The 20,888-nt window shown below is 55.4% G+C and overlaps 1 protein-coding gene and 1 long non-coding RNA gene across 6 annotated transcripts; one reads left to right on the plus strand and one right to left on the minus strand.

Annotated features, from left to right (window-relative positions):
- Positions 1–1,697: 1,697 nt before the first annotated feature.
- Positions 1,698–16,581, minus strand: PGGHG (protein-glucosylgalactosylhydroxylysine glucosidase). 5 transcript variants are annotated; one of them, XM_040607910.1, is made up of 14 exons: positions 15,227–16,581; positions 12,750–13,019; positions 12,015–12,225; positions 11,046–11,481; positions 9,812–9,931; positions 9,486–9,617; positions 9,047–9,158; positions 7,785–7,857; positions 7,142–7,278; positions 6,212–6,345; positions 5,845–5,940; positions 5,261–5,358; positions 2,188–2,402; positions 1,698–2,094 (listed from the first exon to the last, which is right to left on the minus strand). In XM_040607910.1, exons 2-14 carry the CDS (start codon positions 13,000–13,002, stop codon positions 2,030–2,032), a joined length of 2,082 nt encoding a protein of 693 aa, XP_040463844.1. In that variant the 5' UTR covers positions 13,003–13,019; positions 15,227–16,581; the 3' UTR covers positions 1,698–2,029. The 5 variants fall into 5 exon arrangements, with proteins under 5 accessions (XP_040463844.1, XP_040463845.1, XP_040463847.1 ...); XM_040607911.1 differs by lacking the exon at positions 15,227–16,581 and adding an exon at positions 13,461–15,191; XM_040607913.1 differs by lacking the exon at positions 15,227–16,581 and adding an exon at positions 12,335–12,545 and having other exon boundaries at positions 12,750–12,838.
- Positions 16,582–16,607: 26 nt separating this feature from the next.
- LOC121094427 lies at positions 16,608–20,428 on the plus strand. Its single transcript, XR_005829841.1, has 2 exons — positions 16,608–19,034; positions 20,210–20,428. It is a non-coding gene; the product is annotated as an uncharacterized LOC121094427 (long non-coding RNA).
- The last annotated feature ends 460 nt before the right edge of the window (positions 20,429–20,888 follow it).

Genomic DNA, 20,888 nt, shown 5'->3' on the forward strand with positions numbered 1-20,888 from the left:
TTTCACACATTGTGAGTCTTCTGCGTGCGTGTGTGTAGTGCAGCGGGGGTGCTAAAGGGACAATATAAATACATCGGTTTTGCTCTGAAGAGGCTCTTTGCAGCCAAGAAGAGCAATAATCTCTGTGACCCTTGGAGCCACCCAGCCTAAACTAGCCAGAAGCCAAAGAAGCAGAGAAGTGCCTCGGTCCCGGGGGGGACACGCTCAAGCAGATGAGATGTCATCTCCTCCAAGGTGAGCTGAGACTTGCAAACTCATTGCAGTAAAGCAGAGACCCCCCAGCAGGGACAGAGGAGATAAGCACAGGATGCCACCCCACTGCTCTGTGCTGTCCCTCACTATTGCCCTCCCTCGTCCAGAGCCAGCTCATTTTGGCAACTGGATTAAAAGGATCCCTTTTTGTGGAGGAGGGGGATCCCTTTCAGTGCCACCCGAGACCTGGCTCAGAGCTCGGCTTTATCCTCAGCCCCACCAAAATCCAAACCCAGGTGTAGTCCACAGGGCTGTACCGTGGGTGAGGGGATGGAGGGGTCCCATTTGTCCTGCCCTGCTGCCCAGAACTGCTGCTAATTAAGGGTTGAGTGACTTTTGACAAAGTCTGACAGGGAGCCAGCGTAATTATAAGGCAGGGGAGTTGCTTCGCCTTCTTCCCTAAGCGTTCCCACATGCTGCCTGCAGCAGGGAGCAGCCGCAGGGCTTTTTATAAACTCCGTGGGATTCAGCCGAGATTCCTGGGGTTTGCTCAGAGAGGACAGACCCTGGCAAGGGTGGCTTCGACATCCCCTCGCTTTTGGCCCATGTCTGCTCTAGCAAAGCCATGGTGCTGGGAAACACAGCGGCAAAACGGCCCCAGGAAGGGGGGTGCGGGAGGGGAGGACGCTGCGAGGTGCAGAGCTGGTGTCGTGCCTCCTGTTTGCAGGGATACAGGGGTGCAGCCCTTCCCCTTCTCCCCTTGGGGCTTCCTAGGACACGGAAAATGCCTTAAGCAAATTTACACCAGGTCTTTGCTCACCTTGAGGCTGCTTAGCTGGAGGAGGGCTCTGCTTAGACCCCAGAAAAATGCTGCACTTGTCATCATCTGACATAATATTAATGATAACTGATGCCTGGGCTTCCTACAGCCCTTCAAACGTCAAGTTAGAAGGGCTTTAACTCCAAAACTGCTTGAAAAGAGAGATGATAATGTATGTAAGGGCTTAAAAACACGACAGGGATGTTATACACCAAATAAAAGAAAAAGAGCTACGTGCTGCCCGAACAGGGTTAAAATGCTCTTGGCTGTGTATTTTGTGACTGACATTAGTGCCAAAATAACACTCGGCTCCAGCCTTACTTCTGTCCGCCCTGCCACGCTGCCTTTGCAGAGTTTCTCCTTGCGAGGATCAGCAGGATTTGGGGGTCCCGGCTGATTGGCATACCAACACCCCGGAGGCTGCTGCAGAGGGATCCTCCTCTGTGCTGGCTGGCAGAGACGTGACGTGGCGGGCAGCGCTGGTGGAGCCTCCACCGCCCTGTGAGCCCCCGGAGCGATGCAGGCAGGCGGGAGAAGGCAAGGACCAAGCCGGGAGGTGCTGGAGTAGCTGGGAGTCAGCACACATACGGGCTGGACTAAATACGGATCCATTCAGCTAGGGTCATCCTATATCTGTTTATACACAGGTACAGAAAGCAGAAACAAGTCATGAGTGTTTAGATAATGCATTTAAAACAGTCGCTTTCAGGCTTTATTTCACCTCCTCTGCTAAGCGAGAGATGCTGAAGGCACATGAAGGGGAGTCAGGGGGCTCACTGCCCCCTGGCACAGACGAGGATGCTCAGCACCACCGGGAGCTGCTGCCACCGCAGCCACAGTGACAGCCCTGAGCCCACCACCCCGCCCCAGGGCCATGCAGACAGCGTGCGGTCCCATGGGGGCAAAGGGTTTATGGCACAGCCTGGGACCTCCACCTTCCCCCTCCCCCTCTGCAGACATCCACTCTTCAGCTGGTTTCTGCTGCCTCAGGGGGGTAAATCCCAGATCAACCAAGGTTTAAAATGTCTCAGTGGATGACCTCTGAATCCAGCCGGCCGCCGTGGGGAAGGAGACACTCTGTCCTACAACAAAACCCAACCTGTGTGAGATACGGGAATGGTTTCTCCCCCAAATTGTCTATTTTTAGGAAGCAGTCCCAGGTGATGACACCTTACCTTCCCACAGGGGAAACCGCTGCCCCGACTCCTCCAGCACAGCTTCCAGGGGAGGTGCTGGAGGCTCCCGGGCATACTCGGTCACTTTGATCCTGATCACTTCTTTGGTGATGATGAACTTCAGTTTATTGCCAAAGTAGGAGACACCAGTGACTTTCAACTTGTTGATGTCATCAGGAAAGGCAGGGTTGAAGCGGAGGCTGGAGCGGGTGATCCTGGAAAGGCAGGAGCACATCAGCGGTGGGGACAGAGGGTAGCTACGAAGCGGTCAGCCACCTCCCCCTATCCCTATGACACTTTATAGGCTGCGGGCTTCTTAAGGGGACTGCTGTAAACAGAGACCCTGTGTCCTCCACCCCACACCGAGCTGCTGCAGGTGTGTTCCCGCTGTAAAGACTGGAAAAGGATTTGGAACAGGGAAGCGGCTCTTTCCGTGTCACTTGATGAGTTAGTGGCGCGTTTGGGAAGCTGAATGCCATTTGCTGAGCCTGTCCTCTGGCTCAGCCATAACATCGCCTGCCTCCCTCGGGTGTGGTGTGGAAAGACCCTCTGCAGCCCAGCCTCACACATCCCGGAGGCCTCCCCCGTTGTGCCATGCATCTCTGGGCAGAGTGTCCGTGATGCATCCCAAGGATCTCCAGGCAAACCCTGAGCACACGGATGAATCATCTGGTGAAGAGCTACTTGGGCTGTGATTTCATGGTCCGGCACCTGAGGCCATTCCTGTCCCCCTTTCCAGTCCCTTACTTGGGCTCTGTGCTTTCCATTAGGTTGGATTTTATTTTTTTAATAAGAAAGAGCAAAAATATCTTTTTTTTTTTTCTTCCAAGACAGCTCAGCTCCCCACTCCGGTTCCGAGGTTGGCTTCAGCAGCAGCGATGCTGACTAAACTTCAGGAGCGCCCTGCTCAGAGACAGGGAGGGGAATGGGGCATGGGAAGGAGCAGAGGTGGCCGTGGATCCCAGGCAGGAATTGCCATTGAAATCTGGTGACACCAACCTACGGCACAGGCCGTGGGCCACGCATGGCACTCTGTCCCAGCCACGTGAGCAGCTCAGGAGATGGCAGTAGCTGGGATGTTTAGGATGGACACTCAGCTTCAGCCCAAATACCTCGCAGCAGGTATTTGTTCTCACCTGCCGTTCCTTGGCAAGCTGTACCACGGTGGTGAGGAGATTATGGGAGCTCACCTCACACCTGGTGGGGATGCTCCTGGAAGTGCTGCTCAACTGAATCATGAGACACACCTGACCACTAGTGCTGACCCTCTCTGTAATTTGCCATGTTAACAGAGATGTGGCCACACAGCTTGGTTTTCACTTGCCCAAGCTGTGACCAAAGTGGGTTGGCAAGGTGACCTTGGGCAACCCACATCAGCTCCCACCTTCACTGGTTCGAAAGGACTTAGGTTCAGCACTGCTGTATGTGCTCCTTCACGTATACAGATCAAGATACAAAAATCAAGAAAACAGCTTGAATCCTTTCTGCGAGCCCGTACCCAGGGTCAAACGGAGCCCGCTGGTGCGTTTGGGCTTTGGATGAGGAAAGACAACAGTCACTGTTATCTCCTACTCAAATCTTGACACGAGAGCTCTTGCCCATCACTCCCTAACATGTGGAGAGGACTCAGTGGGCTGGAGGGGACTCAGGAGAGGCTCAAGACAGTGGAGAGCCTGAGCAGCAGGGCAGCGCCAGGCAGGATCCACCGCGTACCATGGGCGAGGCAAGAGCGTGACCTGGAGGGACACATAAATGTCACCTCAACATCTGCAGGAGTTTGGCTGGAGCCCCAAAGCCTGTGGCTTGAGCTTGTGCTGGGAGGGCCCGGCTCAACACGCAAGGAGCATCTGAGGACCGTCGGGCTTCGCGAAAGCTGGGATTGAGGTTTTCAGCTGGGAATACCGCAGCTCACGCCCAGCTCCACCAAGAAACCAGTGGGTTTCTCGGCAACTTCTGGCCACACACACAGAGTAAAACCACAGAGTTAGTGCTAAAAGGTTTCGCTGGAAACCAAATGGGTTGTCAGTTTGATCCATCCTCAGTTAAACTAAGAATACGCTCAGGAGACTGTTGCTTCAGGGTAGAAACCACCGGACTGATTTGGATGAGAGACACAGCTTTGAAATTACATCAGCAGCGTAATGGTTGTTCTAAGGTATTTTGATGCCGTGGCGATGCCGGCTGGGCACGCTCCTCCGCAGAGGTCTGCAGCGCCGCACGCATGGCAGATGGCTTTGGGGGGCTGCAGAGGGTCTTTCCGCACCACATGCATGGGAGGCAGGGGATGTTATGGCTGAGCCAGAGGGCAGACTTAGCAAATGGCATTCAGCTTCCCAAACGCGCCACTCACTCATCAAGTGACATGGAAAGAGCCGCTTCCCTCTTCCAAATCCTTTTCCAGTCTTTACAGCGGGAACACACCTGCAGCAGCTCGGTGTGGGGTCTCTGTTTACAGCAGTCCCCTTAAGAAGCCTACAGCCTATAAGGTGTCATTAGAAGCAGACTGCTGTTTGCCTGCAGGGTGACTGTAGGGACTTTTCTCTGCAACTACCGAACCAAACGGCCCACGTATTTGGTGGATCATCGTCCCTAAGCTTCATCCACACTTGGTGAAGAAACCAAAGCAACAGCCACCTATGGAGCGGGCAGGTCGGGATGTGGTTCTGGCATGCAAGCATCAAAATGATGTGGGCTAGCCACAACCCCGGAATCAAGGATGTCCCTCTTCTCCAGGGGTGTCAGCCAGTGCCGGAGAGACCGGCACTGGCCTTGCCATGCCGCCTTTTGAAGCCAATGGCTTTAACACTGACGCAGCTGGAGGAGGAACAAACCAAAACTTGTCATTTCTGATATCTCCACCCTCTTCCCCACCAGTGACTAACTGTTCCCAGTTCATCCGGGAACATTAACGCTCCTGTTTGTCATTGCCTGCTGGGAGCTTGGCAGGATATTCTGGATGCTGCAAGTTCCTTGACTTTTTCATGAGTAAAACCACATTGCTGCAGATGAACAGTAAGGTTTCAAGTGATATGTAGTTGCTTAGAAATTAAATATAACATAAGATAGGTCTCACCTGAAGCCTGTGTAGCCAAAGAGGACAGCTTGCAGGAATCCACCCATCCCTGTCAAGAAGTTCACAGCTCCCGACCCGTCTGAGTTCTCCACCCAGATCTGCTCCAGCAAGAGAAATAGATGACTCAACAGCTGCACTGGGACTCTTCACGCAGTTTTGAGGGGTTGAACACGCTTATCATCGTCACTGTCACCTATCTGGGGTGCTGCAATGACCACGCCTTGCTGCCCATCCCGGCATGAGGTGGTGGGTGGGCTTTGATGCGTCCCTGAGTAGCACCATCTCCATGCCCCTTCCCATTCCTAGGCAGAAGGAAGCCTAGGGGGTGTACGACAGCGACCCATGGCTTTGTGTTGCCTGATAGGAATCAGATGCCTCCTCACTGCTCTTTGGAAGCACACAGAGAGGAGATGGAGCATGCAACCACCAAGCCCAATGTAATAATCACCTGGTGACCACAAGTGCCGTCAGCATGGGCTGCAGCCCAAGCGATGCCTCTCGGTGTGACACAACCTACTTGGGAGCAGGCAAGATAAAAGCAAGAGGCGTTTGTCACAGGGAAGCACCCACACCATGCAGCTAACCTTGAAGGGCTCCGTGATGTTGCTGAAACACTTGTTCAGTTGGCTCTGAGCTCTCTGGACCTCCTTCAGCTCCAGCCAGCCCACCGCAAACATGCTCTGCCAGAGAGAGAAACAGCCTTTCACCTGCTGCTGCTCCCCAGGGGCAGCAATGCAGCAAAAGCTTCTGAGGGACCCCACGGCCAGCATCCTTCTGACCCAGGACCGACACCTTTGGTGCACTCCTCTAGCTCCGCACTCCTCACACTCCCTTAGAATTTAAAGCAGGTCTGACAAATCGTGTCTGCTGACGGGGCTGGTGGTCCCTAACCTGGATGGAAACAACCACCTCGGGGATGAATCCCAGCTTCGGCTTTCCCCCTTTCCTTACCCAGGTCATGGCTGGCCCATCCAGCTCAGTGACGGGCTCATACATCTCCAGGTCATTTCTCCGGACTTCAGAGCTCATGGGGTGCATCAGCGGGAACCCAAGCAAGACAACGTCAGCTTGTTTCACAGGCTCACCTGGGGAAAGGAGCTGGTCAGACCACGTGTGCCAGCCAGGAACAACTGGCCGGCTGATGCTCTGTTTACTCACATGGGGAACAAACCTCTCACAGAATCATCAGCTTAGAACAACAAATGCCACACCAGCAGGGGGAAGGCAGTGGACCTGCAGGGAGGACAACTCATTGCTGCCTTGCTACAGGCAGACCAGAGCAGCAGCTTATGGTTTGTCCTTCCTGCTGTGTTGAGGCGGGACGCTGGCACAGCCCTAACGTGATGGCATCCAGCCTGGTATCACCTGAGCTCCAGGTGTGAAGGAATAGCTCCCAGGATCCCATGCATCCAGGCTACCCTGCCCCTAACTATGGGAAAAGGGGCACTTAACGGGGCAGGCATTACCACTGGAACTGGACCTTCCACTTCTAGAGGGCCAGGTAGCTCTGGATGGGCAACACGCCGCCCTTGGCCTTGGAAAGACAGACCTAACTGTCAGCAGTGGGTTCATAGCAACCACAGCATCTGCAGCCCAGGGCTAAAAGTCTCTTCCTACTCTCCACGCTCCCAAATTTTCTAATTTTATGAGCCCACTAATGACAAAAGATCCACTAAGAGGCAGGAAAAACTTCTACAAGCCTGTTTGCCAGTGTGGAAAGCCTAAATGCTGCACCTGGGGAGCAATGCTGGGGATTCTTACTCCAGCCAACCCCCCAGCCACGGTTCCTGTGTCTGGAGCAGTCAGGGTCCCCACTTCTCGCAGGCTTACAAAGAGCGAGCAGTGGCCATCTCAGGGGTTGGCTGCTGCCTCTCCGCTCACCTGGGCTGTAACCGTCGTACTCGGGATGATATTTCTTCTCCGCATCAAAGGGCACTTTGACTTTCTGGGCACAGTCCACCCACTCCTCTGGCACAGGGATCAAGAAGTCCCGAGCAACATCAGCTGCAAAGTTTAAGCTGAAAAGCAGCGAGGAACAGTGCTTTCCATCAGGCACGGGTGCCTGTGTCCCCCTCAGAGCCGGGAAGAGAAGAAAGGGAAGAGAAAGGACTAATTGAGCCGTAACTGCAAAGCAGCAACTACTCTGAAAGCACACAGGTCAGAGTTTAAGCTTGGGGTAACAGCTTTCCTCGCTGGAGTCGGGAGTCCGTTCCTCTAGCTTTAGATGTCTCCAGCTGCGTAGTTGCACAGACACCTCACTAAAGGCAGGGAGAGAAGAGCCCTCCTGTGAAGCGAGACCCCTTGCTCTCATGTGGCCACCCGAACCAGGCCAGATGGAGCCGTGGGACCACCTACTCCCTTCCGCTGATGGTGAAGGCCGGCGAAGGAGACCCGCTCGGACAGAGGCATGCGAGGGGAGGAAAGGCGCATCCCATGCTGGAGCCCTGCTGCCTCCTATCCCTGCCAGACGGCTGGGCAGAAAAGAAGAGAGACGGGCCAGGCTTTGAGAAGGCACACGTGTTACCTCCGCTGTGCCACGGCGTTGGTGTACGCAGAGTTATCAACCTGGTGATGGTACTCATCCGGGGGCATGACACCTGGAGGAAGAGGAAGGGGACACTTCACACCGCAGCACACCCCAGGTCTGGCATGGCTTGGCGCTCATCCTCAGGGAAGCAGCACGAGAGGGGGACACCCCCGCTGCAGCGCCGGGGGTCCCTGTGCCAAGGTGATGCCCCTCTGCTGCTGGTGGGATCCCACAGAGACCTGGGTGCAATGCTTAGCAGAGAACACGAGCAGTGCTGCTTGTGAAGGAGAAACAACCCAGCGTATGGCTGTGGCTGACAAGCAGCAGGTACCTCAGCCTGAGGGCACCCCCCTCACCCCACAGGCAAGGTGACCTTCAAGTCACTAATTCTTTCAAGTCATTCCATCAAGTTGATCAAGTCATTAAACCTTTCCCTCTCTAGAAGCTCAGCTCCCTCCTTTGCTGCTTTTGTGCAGATTGTCCCCAGGAGGAGAGATGGCCACTTCCCAAGAGAAATGTGAAAATAGACATTTAAATATGTGAATCCCCTGTGGGCACCGGGGATATCTCCAAGGACCTTTGCTCCAAGGGCAGCAAACCCAGCTCTGACCACCCCAGTTTCACACAGACCCCTTCACTCTAACCCAGCCTTCTCCTCCAGACCCTCTTTCCACAAACACATCTCCTTCACTTCTCCTACCCCTTGGCATCCGTTTTCAGAAGCAGCCATCAGCATTAACTTGCACTGGTTTACGTGATGGCTGCCTGCGGAGGCACCCTCTGCCCTGCCAGACACACCAGCAGTTGGGCTCTTTTGGCACCAACAGCACCAGATGTCCTTCAAGGGATTAAACTCCTGCAGTCTCCTGGAGGACTTAAATTCAGGTCTCTTAGAAAACACTTAGAAAACTCCTTCCTCTCCCAAGCCCTTGCACTCTGCCTTCTCTAAGCGCCACCAGTCACAACAGCAGGTCTGAAGGCACTTGTGCTTGTGGCATCAGCTCGTACCACCATAGAAGGAGACTTCTAGAGATGCCCTATGAGTGGCAAGGGGCTGAGAGAAGAAACAACTGATACTGTGCCAGAGAGCTGACCATCTGGTTACATATTCACACAGACACAAATATCATCTATGGGATGTTCCAGAGGGCAGGAATCTGAAGAGCCAGTGCACTTCCATCCGGGTCTGGCTGGAGGGACTCCGAGCCTCTGCTCACAAACCCCTTCTCTACAAACAGGTCTGGCAGCTGCAGAAGTACCTTTGATGTGGTAGCACTGCTCCTCCTTGCTCCACTCCATCCTGCTGCACCAGTACTGAGCCACAGCACCCACCAGCTTCCAGCCTCCGTCCTCCCTGAACAGCTTCTGGTCCTGGATGGAGCCAAAGCCAGAGAAAAACAGGGATGTGAGGGAGACTCAACCAGACCCAAACTCAGCAGGAGGACAGGAGATCTAAGGAGATGGATGTAGCAGGAGAAAACGTCAGAAAACTGGCCTGGATTGAGCCAACAGGATGCTGAGCCGCCCAAGAGGAGAAGGACAGAGGAGGCAGGGCTGAAGAAGGGACCCTGGGGCACTACCGGCAGTTCTGACAGGAGCAGATAGCAGCAGAGTTTCTCTGGGAAGGGACAGTGGTCACCACCAGATGCCCTGCAGACCTTGCCACCAGGCCATCCAGGTGGCACATGCTCCCTTTACCTGCGTGGTGCAGTAATACTGCTCAAAGGCCATCAAAACATCCCCAGTGACATGGATTTCTTGGGCTCCATAGATGTCCTCAGGACAGACTTCCCGGCCAGTGGCTGCACTCTCCCACGGGAACTTAGCACCCTGCCAGGAGACACCCATGACGCAGCTGAGCACAGCATCTTGAGATGCTCTCCCTGGTCCACCACCTGCGGGCCATGCCCTGCTCACAGCCCCTGGCTAAAACTAGAGCCAGAGAGGAAGAGCCAAGCCCAGCTGTCCTCCTGGCTGCCAGTGGCTGGGTGGTGTTGCCCTCAGCCCAACACCTCTGTCCCCACCTTGTAGCCTTGCTCCTGCGCGTTGTGTAAGGCTCCTTCCAGCGTGCGAATCCGGTACTCCAGGATGGCTCGGGCAGCTTCAGGATAAAACAGCAAAATGTTCGGGAACATCCAGGTGTCCTGCAAACATCCAAGCAAGGCAAGGCGGTGGGACTGGCTGGTGGGGCACCCAAACGCTCCCACCAGTTTCACTCTTCAAGTCTGCCCCCATCCCAAATGCTCTGACCGTGATTTTGCTACTACTTAAAGGTGGTAATTATTTTGTAATTTTAATGACTGTGGGGGGTCATTAAAAGGGATAAATCCACGAGGGACTGTTTCTGCCCATGCCTGCTGCTCTTGGGTACCTCACTGGGGTGATCCCAGCAGGACCTCCCATCCAGCAAGAGAAGGGATGCGTGGGTCCTCCAAAGCCAGAGGCTCTGGAGAAGGTCAAAACCACATGTGTCACCAGGAAGCAAACACACAAGCTCTTCAGGACTGAAAAGCCCTTGCCCACTGAAAAGACCAGACCAGATTTAGCACAGGAGCTTCAACACCATGCAGCAGCGTCTCCTGCCCGCGCCATGCCATCACCGCTCAGCCACAGAGATGTGCACACATTCAGCGTGGCTGCCCCGAGAGCAGTTCTAAGCTTCTGGCAGGGGCAAAGCCACCCAGCCCAGCCAGCTTATTGAGCACAACCAATCCTATGTTTAAAATGTGCCCATCGCGGGAAGCAATTCTGGGTTTTTTCAGTGGTTTGGACACAACAGGGCTCGCTGGTGCCTGAAGCCTGCTGAAGCTGGAAGAAGGGCAGGTTTCAGCTTGCTTTGGTTTAAATAGCTAAAAGTTGGTGGCCGTGCTCCAAGCTAGTCACTGCAGCCCCCTTGGGCGAGTGACCCCAACCACCTCAGCCCCAGCCCTCAGCCTGGGGAAGGGGGCTGCCCTGTGGTGGGGTCTCTCTTGACCCCTTGCCCCCATCAGCTACGCAGCAGCCCCAGGCATCTAGCCTTGATTTAGGCAATTTGCTTTCGAGTTAGAGGACAGCCCAGATAAGCAACTCCAGGGATTGAGCTGAGTCTGGGTCGCCGGTACAAAAGGAGCAGGAGGATGCTCGCCAGCAAGGGGCTGGTGCCAAGGTGCCCCTACTTGGGAGTAAGGAGGAAGCTCCCGCCAACCTCCTGTTGACTCTTCTCCATCCCAGTCACCGTGCAAAGCCCCCAGGTTGCCAGCTAGCATGGCTTCCACCCACCTGGTCCCAGAAGACATGGCCCCAGTAGTCCTCGCCCTGAGTGCCGTTGGACAAACCGCCAGGGCTGATGCCATGGAAGAGGAATCCCGGGCTCCCACGGGGTGGGATGGCACTCAGCAGGTAGTAGAGACAGCCATAGAGGGCCTGCCTCAAAGGCAGAGGTCCGTCCAGGTCGACGCAGCAGCCTTGCCACAGCGTGGCCCATGCCTGGGCATGGGAGGAGTGCAGGGAGCCAGCAGCGATAAGGGCCAGCCCTTCACTGTAGCTCTTCTTCACCTCCTCTTCGCTCTCAGCCACGGCCGTCAGGAACTCCCAGGATTGCTCCCGCTCCTCCCCATGCAACGTCAAGGCTTGCGGCACCGGTGTCCAGAGCATGTGAACTGTGGGACGAGGTCCCCCCTCCACCTCAGGAACCAGCGTCTTCCCGTAGACGTAGCTGTGAGAGGCAGCAAGAGACAGGTGAAGGGAGAGCGGAGCAGGTGGGACTCCATGCATGTCCACCCACGCAGAGGGGACCTCCCACTGGCAGCCTCGCACCAGGCTCCTGTCCCATCTAGGGCGGAAGCTTCCTTGTCCCCACGCTTCAGCTCAGCTGCCGTCCCACCCTCAAGGAGCGACACTCCTTGCTGTTGATCCCCAGCCCCAGGAAGCCACTTCCAGAGGTCGCCTCCCCCAGACTCACTGTCTTCCCCACACTCATTTCTTTGTCATCACATCTAGTCCCTGTGGCCTTTGGTGCTCTTTTACATGTAATAATTCTGGAGTTGCAACTAATAAAAACATTTCAATACCTAACATTTTATATACCTGCCTGGAAGAAGCAGGTTTGCACAAGCCTCCACACTACTTAGTATTTCAGTCTTGCTCTAATCTTACTTTGCAATTTACTTCCTAACGGTGAGCAGGGCAGCACGCAACAGCCCACGAAGGGTGTATTCAGGGCAGGGTGCCCCCGTCACCCAAACTCACTGTGCTCCCTGGAAGTCTGGTCCTTGTCTCAGGTCCAGGTCCTGGCTCTTTGTCACAAAAGGAGTCTGGAGCTGGACCGTGATGGGTCGGGTGGCGTGAGCTGATCGCTGGATGGTGATGCTGAAGGCCATCAAGTGGACGAGGGAATGGTGAGCGTAGATCTGTTGGGTGGCTGCATAGTCTGTTGACTGAAGCACGTGGCTGAAGGTTCCTGTGAGCACAATATGAGCCATCAGCCTTTTGAACCCTCAGGTCCCGATGTTCTGCCCCAGGCTCCCATTTCAGCCCTATCTACCGGCTCTCGCTGGCAAAGGAACCACCTTTTCCCAGGTCCAGATCCAAACAGAGCTTTTTGACTGTTAACACACTGAATCTGGCCAAGCCACAGAGGAATGATTTATGCTGTAGAATGTTTCATCGGGCTTCATGACTAAACTGTTTTCCAAGCTTGGCTCCAGCAGGGATTGAGATACAGTCTGAAAGTCACTTATTCTCACAAGGAAAGGGAATTTTCCACTTGCTCCAACACAACTTTGGAAGAACATCACCCCGCAGGTGAAGATAAAATGGGGAGAAGACAGACGTGACCTTGTGGAAGAGGCAACTCAGGCAAAGAGACTTTAACCTCTAGAAGGGGGTCACCAGCAGCGGGACGGAAGAGCGGCGGATGCTCCAGATTCTGAAGGTCCAGAGGCGGCAGGACAGGGAGGTGCCCGCCCGCACTCGGCTGCTCACCCGTCCGGGTGTCCAAGGCGAAGGTCTCGGCCGGGCTGTCCGCAGCAGGCACCACCATCCTGACGTTGAGGGGGCTGGGGATGTCAGCACGGTGCGTGTCTCCCACTGCCCCGTTGTACACGCCGTTGACGTGGAGGATGTCCCGGTACACGCGGGTGCCCAGGTAAGCGTTGGTCACCGTCGCCAGCAGCCGTGGGTCCGAGGGCAGAGAGGCAGAGGTGAACACAGCGGGGTCCTCCTTGCCATCGGCCATTTCTGAACCAAGCCGAGCTGCAGAACAACAAGAGTCCGGGGCAAGTGGCGAACGGACCAAGCCGGGGCAGGCTGAGCGTGGCAGTTTGACACCAGCCCAAAGCAGGGGCTGCAGGCTGCCTCTCTCTCCAAAACCTTCCTGGACCACCCTGCTCACCGCCAAGGCTGGCAGCTCACCTGCCTCGCTATGTTCCTAGGGTCTGTGTTTCTTTTAGCTTCCCAGCTGGTCACCACCGGCACCTCTACCAGCACCCTCCATTGCAGCCTCCCCCACAGCGCCTGGGCAGCTCTCCCCCACCTGGGCTCATTTCCCCCTTTGCAGCCCCCCTCGCTCCCCCTGGGCTCCAGCTGCCTCCCAGCCCAGCAAGGCTCCCCCCAGCTCGCCCAAACCTCACCCACCCACTGGCTACATCACTTCTCCGACTTCCTCCCCTCTTCTCCTCCGTGACAGAGGCTCACCAGTTTCTTCCAATACAACGCAGCCACCTTCCTCCCTTTCCTCCCCTTCCTCCCAGTGCTGTTCTGGGACACTGTCAAATGCCCTCCTGCGGCCTCAGTGGCTCCCCATCGCCCAGCTCGCTGCACCCGATGCTGCTTCTCACTCACATGTTTAGCTCAGCTTCAGCTACTGGCTTACTAGGACAGGAGCCTTTTATTTCATTTATACATATATATAAAAATACAGATCTGTATAGATATCTTTTTATATATTTATATATAACACGTAAACATACCTATAAGTATATATTAAAGATATGTATAGCTATAGACACATACAAACAGAGCTGTACAGAAGGGAGCTGTAGCTGGCGCCTGGCAATGCTAAGCTCCAGAATAATACAGAGGGTAAAACAAGGCACCAAGAACTCCCCGGGCAGAGCTGCAAGCCCACCGGGGCCACACAAGAGTGGCCAGAGCGCCCAGCCCAGGCTGACTGTCCCCAAAGTCCCTCCCTGGCCGCAGCCGGCTGCTGGCAGCACTCGGGCCGGCTCCGCTTCCTCACGCCAGGCAACGCTGGAGACTGAATTGCGATAAACCGCCCGCTCCTGCCTCCAGGAAGATCAAAACCAAGAGCCAAACCCTGATGGGGGGTCAGAGAACGAGACCTTGCCTTTGGTCCGGGGCGGCTGTCGGGCTCTCACAGCGGGAAGGACGGAAGTCACCCCACAGAGAAAGAAGGAAGGAAATAACTTTTTTCCCCTCCCTCCTTAAAAAAAAAATAATACAAGTAAGTCCTGACGTGCAGGTATTTGCTGAGATGATACTGCCCACAGTGGGGAGCACGGAGGTCCCGGGGCTGCCTCGTGCTCTGAGGAAGGAGGAACGGAGAGAGGAAACCCCAGGCTGCTAGGACTGACCTACGAGCTGCCCAGGCACGCTGCAGGGCCCCGGCGAGGGGCTGCGGCTGCTCTCCAGCAAAGCAGACAGAAAAAGCACTCCAGCAAAGCACCTCACAGGAAGAACCATGCACCATAACCAACCTTTGCCCCCAGCCATGCTTTAACCCTTCTCCTCGCCAGCTCTCGGAGGGAACCGGTCCAAGCTTCAGTTTCGGGTGCCTTCCCTGGCTCCCTGCCCGAGACCCCACCGCCGCACACGTTTCTGGGCACGGCACGGGCGCCAGCAAGCATCCCACCCCGATGGCCCGCGCCGCAGGGGCACCGCTGGCACCCAGCCCCATTTCTCCCCACCCCGTACGTCTCTGTGCACTTCTGAAGGCCAGTTACAGACCAAGCAGCATTTTACTAAGCTGTCCCCAGGGCACTGCCACCATGCACAGAGGAGCCCACCCTCCCCAGGCTGGGCTGTGCCAGGGCCACACTGCCCTGGCTGTGGCACGCGTCCCCAGCAGGCTCCTTGCCCCAGCCTGGCCATGCATGGGCTCTTGCCTGGCTGCAGCGCCGCTCTCCAGAGAGATCTGTGACCGCGTTTGACCAGCCGAATCCCCAGGGCAGCCAGCAGCCACAGCAGGGCACGTGGGTCCCTGACCCCGGTGAAGCTCCTGCTGCCCCGTGTCACAGGTGAGCAAACTGCAGATCCCACAAGAGCTGAAAGCAGCGGCCTGACCAGCCCCACAGCGTGCCCGTACCCTTCGGCACGGGAGGTGGCAGCCCCCACAGAGACACTTCCACCCCCCATCAGCACAGGGCAGCACAGGAGTTACAAACCCAGTCTCAGGGGAGTAGAAGGGAAGAAAAAAAAAAAAAAGCTAAAAAGCAAATTACCGTGGCTCTAAATGGATGGGTATTCCCCCCAGATCCCAGACATGCCTCCAGCTCACTTGTCAATGCTCACTAGAAGATGGAGGTTCCCAGGTCCACCTGTCACTTGACCCTATGACTCTTGCACCTCAAAGCCTTCCCTGCTCCCCCCACATGCCACGGGCCACCCCCGAGCTCAGCCCGCATGTGGGGCAGCCCCAGCTCGTGCTCAGCCTCCACACTCCTGCAGCAGGAGAATCCTCAAGGTTCCCTTCTCGGCCCCATCAAGCGCTGCCTGTATCCATGACGTGTCAGAGGGGCATCACAGCAGCAGTTTCTCCATCCCACCCCATGCAGCAGCTTTGGTCCTTGCAGAGACAAACGTCCCTCAGCAGGGAGACCTGCGGTGCTGTCCCCACGGGCAGGGGGACACTGAGCACTGCAGCCAGATGCTGCATCTCTGACCAACCCACTGCCGGCACCTCGAGAGGGGGATTATCTTATTGAACAATCCAGCCTTTACAGGATAGATATTATACATCTGTTCTCTGCAAATCCGCAGAAAAGCCAGTGTCTGACTCGAGCAAAGCTGCCATCAGCATTAAGGAAGCAAAAATGTGTTTCCTTGGCCCAGCAGCAGCGAACGGCACCACGGCTCCCTGCTGGCTGCTGCCTGGGGAAGGTGAAGGCTCCTCACCGCTTGCTCCTGAGCGAGGCAGGACGAGCCCCTCCAGATTCAGCCTCAAGCCCACCACTGCCAGCCCCAGAGAGAGCGGGGACAGCAGTCAGTCAGGAGGAACCTGAACCAGAGACCGCGCTGGAAACAATGGCATGAGCTTGTAGGGAACAGACAGAGGGCACAGCCAAAGGCAGTGTTGTTTGTCCTACCTCTGGGTCCAGCCGCGCGGAACAGGAGCGAAGGGCAGGTTTTCCATGAGCACGCGTAATGTGTCTGGGAACAGTGTTCCTACCAGAAAACATGCAGGGAAGAAGCTGAGGAAAAGGAGAAGCAGCAGCAAGGGTGGCTGGTTAAGAAAGAGCTGCTGTACGCCTTCCCTACCAAAACAAGGGGTGAAAAGGGTCAGAGAGCTCTCCTGCGCCAGCTGCTCCTGGTCTTCTGCTCACCAGCTCCTGGGCGAGCAGCCGAGGAGGCAGATGCTCCCCGCAGAGCAGAGCCTGGCTGGAGCAGCCCTGTCGCTGCAGATAGAGGTGCCTTGCAGCAATCCCGATGGGCAGCGAAGGGCAGAACCCAACCAGTAACATTTGCTCCCAGCTCTGCTCCTTTCATATTCGAGGATTTAAACCCATACCTTACCACGGCAAGTTTAATTTAGTCTTTAATATTCACGACCGCCGGCTGGTCCAGGCATGGTGAGCCTGCGGCAGGGGCAGGTACACGCAGCCTGCCAGCGCGGAGACCCCCTGGGGAAGGCTCTGGGCATAAGAGCCCCCAGCAGCCGGCACTCCCCCCGCCGACCCCGCAGACACTCACTCGGCTTCCTTTGCTCCATGACGGGAATACTGAAATACTCCTTTTCAGAAAAGGCCTTTCTCCCAGCAAACCAAAACCTCTTCGAACCCTGATGTAGCTTTTTCAAAGTAGCCCATCGCGCTGTGACCAGAACGGAGGGTTTCCTCGAGGCTTTTTTCTTTTTTCTTTTTATTCATCTGCACAGGACGATTTTCTCTGCATAAGTCAGGGCACAGACAAGTTTCCCTGGTAATTTCAGGGGAAATCCATTAACCACATCTGTCCTTTACCACCAGCTGTTTCTCCAGTTTCTCAAGGACTTTAATTGGTCCTTTCATTTGGCTCCTGTTAGAACAAAATTTGTAAGGCTTTACTCCCCAACAACAGGATTATTCTCCTACTGTTCATCGAAAACGGCCGAACCTGTCACGGTTGCCCAGCACCAGTGTGGCCACTCTTGCTGTCACCCCCTTAATCCCAGCACCACTCCTCATCGCGAGTGTCTGCCACAGACGGGGAGTTAAGGGAGCAAAAGGTTCCTAGGGAGGTTCTCAGGAAGGGCCCCAGGCACAGGAACGCTGCCCTCTCCTTAACACCCTAAAATGCTGAACAGGGGGTAGGGGGGGGTCAGCAGCAAGGGGGAACTCGGGACACCTGCTTTGGTGCCAGCAAGCGGCAGGCTGGGGTGGCCACGCTGCGTGCGGCATCGTGGCCCTTGTTTGACGAGTCCCCTGAGCAGAGGGGTCCTCCATCGGGTTTAGGCTGGCGAAACGGAGCTCGAGACCCAGAGGGGGGCGGCTGGATACTGCTTTCTGACAAGGAGAGCGGAGCTGTCACATATTTCTGTCACAACAAGCACAGCCTAACATCGGTTTGCTCGAGAAAATCAACTAACGCTAAGGGAGAAGTCGATGAGTGTGAGATGTCACCTAGAGGGGCTTCCTGGAGGTCACTTACTCCTTTCCTTTGTCTCACAGGGCAGATATTTTGAGCAGTTTCACAAAACATCTTCACTGTCAGACTCCGCCACCCCCCAGCTTTGTGTCTGCTGCACAGAGAGACTACTGACTGTCAGCTGGTCGGGAAGAGGCTCTGATGGGCAGGGAATGAAAGGGAAATCCTTTGGAAAGCCAGCTGAAAGCAACAGATATAAGGTAAGAGGATTCAGTTGCCGCTTTTAAATTTCAGCATCATCTTTCATCGACAAATGTATGCTTGACCAGCCACGGCCCCTGCAGCCCATCGTGCTGTTTTTAAGGTAAAAAAAGCCTGCACCTTCCCGAGACAGATGTTCTGGGAAGAGCTCTGACCTCCTGAAGACAAGACACAATTTCACCCCCCAGAAGAGCCTGCTGCAATCACGAAGAAGCCCCAGGAGCTGCAAGGAGAGTCAGGGAGAGGAAGGTGGCGTTCCCAGCCCCAGGAAGGAGAACTCTGAATGGGTGCATACAAATCCTGGCAAACTTCCTACAGAGCGGATTTTAGGCAAGAAAAGGACACAGCTGGGTTATTCAGCAAAGCAGGCACGTGTTGAAGTCGCAAGAGCACAATTTCTCCTGCTGACAAGCACCCAAACACCGGAGGAACAACAGCCAAGCTGAAAGCTTTCAGCCACTTCTGCTCTCAGGTCGGGGCAAGTTGGGAGCTGCTTTTGCAAACTCCAGCTCAACTTGATCAAACACCAGCAACAGACCTGACAGCACCTTAGACAGCCCGTGGCTGATGGGCTTGTTGGACAGACACCACGCAAGGAGGAGCCCGTGCATACACTGCTTTGAGCAGACTCAAACACTGAGCCGCAACAGAAGATGGAGAAGCCATTGCCACAGACAGGATGAGCTAGGTCCAGTTCACTACAATCAGACTGAGAAGATCAGGCATCACGTCTGCAACAGCTTAAAAAACCCCAAAAATACATTAAGTTTTAAGTTGTAAATTTTAAAAAGCTGGGGAGCAGGAGAGGTCTGCTCGCAGAGAGGACCCACCTTGTTGACCGAGGACATGGGGTTTGACCTGGGAGGCACAGGGAGCTGGGTGCTGCTAGGAGGAAAAAACTCCAACGCATAAGGAAAAGAAAAAAAAAAAATTAAGTAGTGAGTGATTTGGGACAATCTTGCTGTTTAAGGGTTTTCCGCCACCGTTCCCTTGGGCGAGCAGCAGGTCCCGTGCCGAGGGCGGGCGGTGGCAGCAGTGACATGCTGGGCAGCTGCAGCTGGCCGCAGTGAGTGGCACGCTCACCCTGCCGTCGCCATGTGGGGCTTCCAGCGGGGCTCCCGGCTGCTGGCCGGCGCGCTGCGGATCCCGCGGGCCCCCCAGGTGCAAATCACCTCCAAGCCACCCGAACACCCAGTCTCAGCTGCTGTGAGTAGTTTGTGGGGGGCTGGAAAGGGGGGGAGCCGCCTGCTCTCAGGACACAACCTGGCTGGAGGGGCACGACACCCACCCTATGGCATTATAGCCAAATTCTTTTTGTTGGGAGAGAAAGCAAAAGGGGAGGGGGGAGAGAAAAAGGTGGGAAGGTGCCCCCCAAGCAGTGCAAGCTCGACTGCACCCCCACAGGGTGTTGGGGCTCTGCTCCCCTCTTCATGATCTTGCTTCTATTTTATTTTATCCTTTCAGCCCCCTTTTTAACCTTTGGGGTTTAGGGTAGCAGCCCAGGGTGCCCCCCAGGGAGGCTAAGCCATGGGAGCCAAAGGACCTCACAGAGGTGGCAATGACAGTCCCTTCAAGACAACCGGTCAGCCCAGGGTCCCATTCCCCCTTTCACGGGGGTCTCACCCTGAAGTAGAAGTCCAGTGGGCAAGGACAGGGTCTGCTGTCATCGCAGAGCCAGAGCGTGTAGGTCCCTCCATCATTCCTCCCTCTGGGGAAGGTCCCCACCAAAACAGGAGCCGCTCCAGCTGTGGAGACCCTCCTGCACTGGGTAAAATGAGCTTGGAAAAAGGAGCTTTTTATCAGAAATCCTGGCTGGGTTTTGCCTCCACCCCTCGCTTGTGCAGCTTACCCCCTGCTGCCTTTCCGAGGTCTGCAGAGTGCATCGTGAGCCCCGAGACTCTTTTTCTAGCCAAAAAGAGAAAGACAGGCGACAGTGCAAGGGGTTAAGTGCTGCCCTGCTGCACCAGAAATAGAAGAGGCTGCTGCTGGTTGCCATTCACTCCTCAAAGTCATCTGAAAGTCAGGCACAGCTGCTCTTGGAAACACTGCAAGCGAGCGCCAGCCTCACTGCTGACGGAAGGTCACAAGTTGCTCTGACTTCTCAGTGAGTATCACGACAGAGAAACATGAAGTGGTGGAAACAAATCTAGAGAGCAACCAGCCGTTGGTGGAAGCTGCTGTGCGCACCCCCATCTCCCTCCCACAGCCCCCAGGTGTGTCCATCTGAGCACAGCTGGACAGAGCAAGGAGCACAGACAAGTGCACTCGATCCGTTTGCACTAGACCGACCGCACCAGTGCGCGGAACCCCAGGAACCCCGCGTAGGACGTGGCTGTCGCGTAGCCATCCCACTAGTTCTCTGCTTCTTCTCCCGCCGGCAGGAACAAGCCATCGCGCTTTCTGTGATGTCTGTGTGCTTACTGTTGCCAGCAGCCTGGATCCTGGCACACATCGAACACTACAAGAGCAGACCAGAGTAAGAAGTGGCAAGAAGAACCCGCACCCTGTCAAGAGCAGAAGTATGAGTAAAGACCACAGAACGGATCTTCACCGGCAAGGAACCCTCTGAGTTTGTTCATTAAAATTCACATTAACACTCAGCATAATGGCCTGTTGGTTTTGCTTCAGCCGTGAGCTTGTTCACTGGGGAATGGGTCTGTAATCCTGCTCTGTTGGGTGGCACGCTGTTCCTTTGCGAGTCTGCAGCAGGCTCCAGCCTGGACGTGTATTTCCCACTGGAGCTTTTACCTTGTTCCTTGCAGTGAAGCACAGGGCAGATACCAAGGAACCACTCACAGCACTAGCAAGGAAGCAAAACCAAGTTAAATTCCTAGCAAGAAAATACTCAAAGGCTGTAAGTGACATTTAAAATGGTCTGCAGCCTGGGTGCTACACACCCAAATTTTCCTCCTGTGTGAAGAGCCTCCCCGCCCCCAAGAAACACACACCCAATTTCCCAAATTATTTCTGTTAGGGAAGCAGCCAGCCAGCACTCTCTGCCACACAGGAAGGTTTGGGTAGCAAATACTACTTCCAGGTATCTTGGAAAAAAACTCTGAA

This window comes from Falco naumanni, chromosome 10 (genome assembly GCF_017639655.2).
Source record: "Falco naumanni isolate bFalNau1 chromosome 10, bFalNau1.pat, whole genome shotgun sequence".
NCBI lineage: Eukaryota > Metazoa > Chordata > Aves > Falconiformes > Falconidae > Falco > Falco naumanni.

Excerpts from the sequence above, each read along its gene's own strand:
- PGGHG (XM_040607910.1), bottom strand. The coding sequence starts at position 13,002 with ATGGCCGATGGCAAGGAGGACCCCGCTGTGTTCACCTCTGCCTCTCTG. Across the intron at positions 9,159-9,485 it reads AGTATTACTGCACCACGCAG|GACCAGAAGCTGTTCAGGGA; the intron begins GTAAAGGGAGCA and ends GGCTCCATCCAG. Across the intron at positions 5,941-6,211 it reads ATGGGCCAGCCATGACCTGG|AGCATGTTTGCGGTGGGCTG; the intron begins GTAAGGAAAGGG and ends TCTCTCTGGCAG.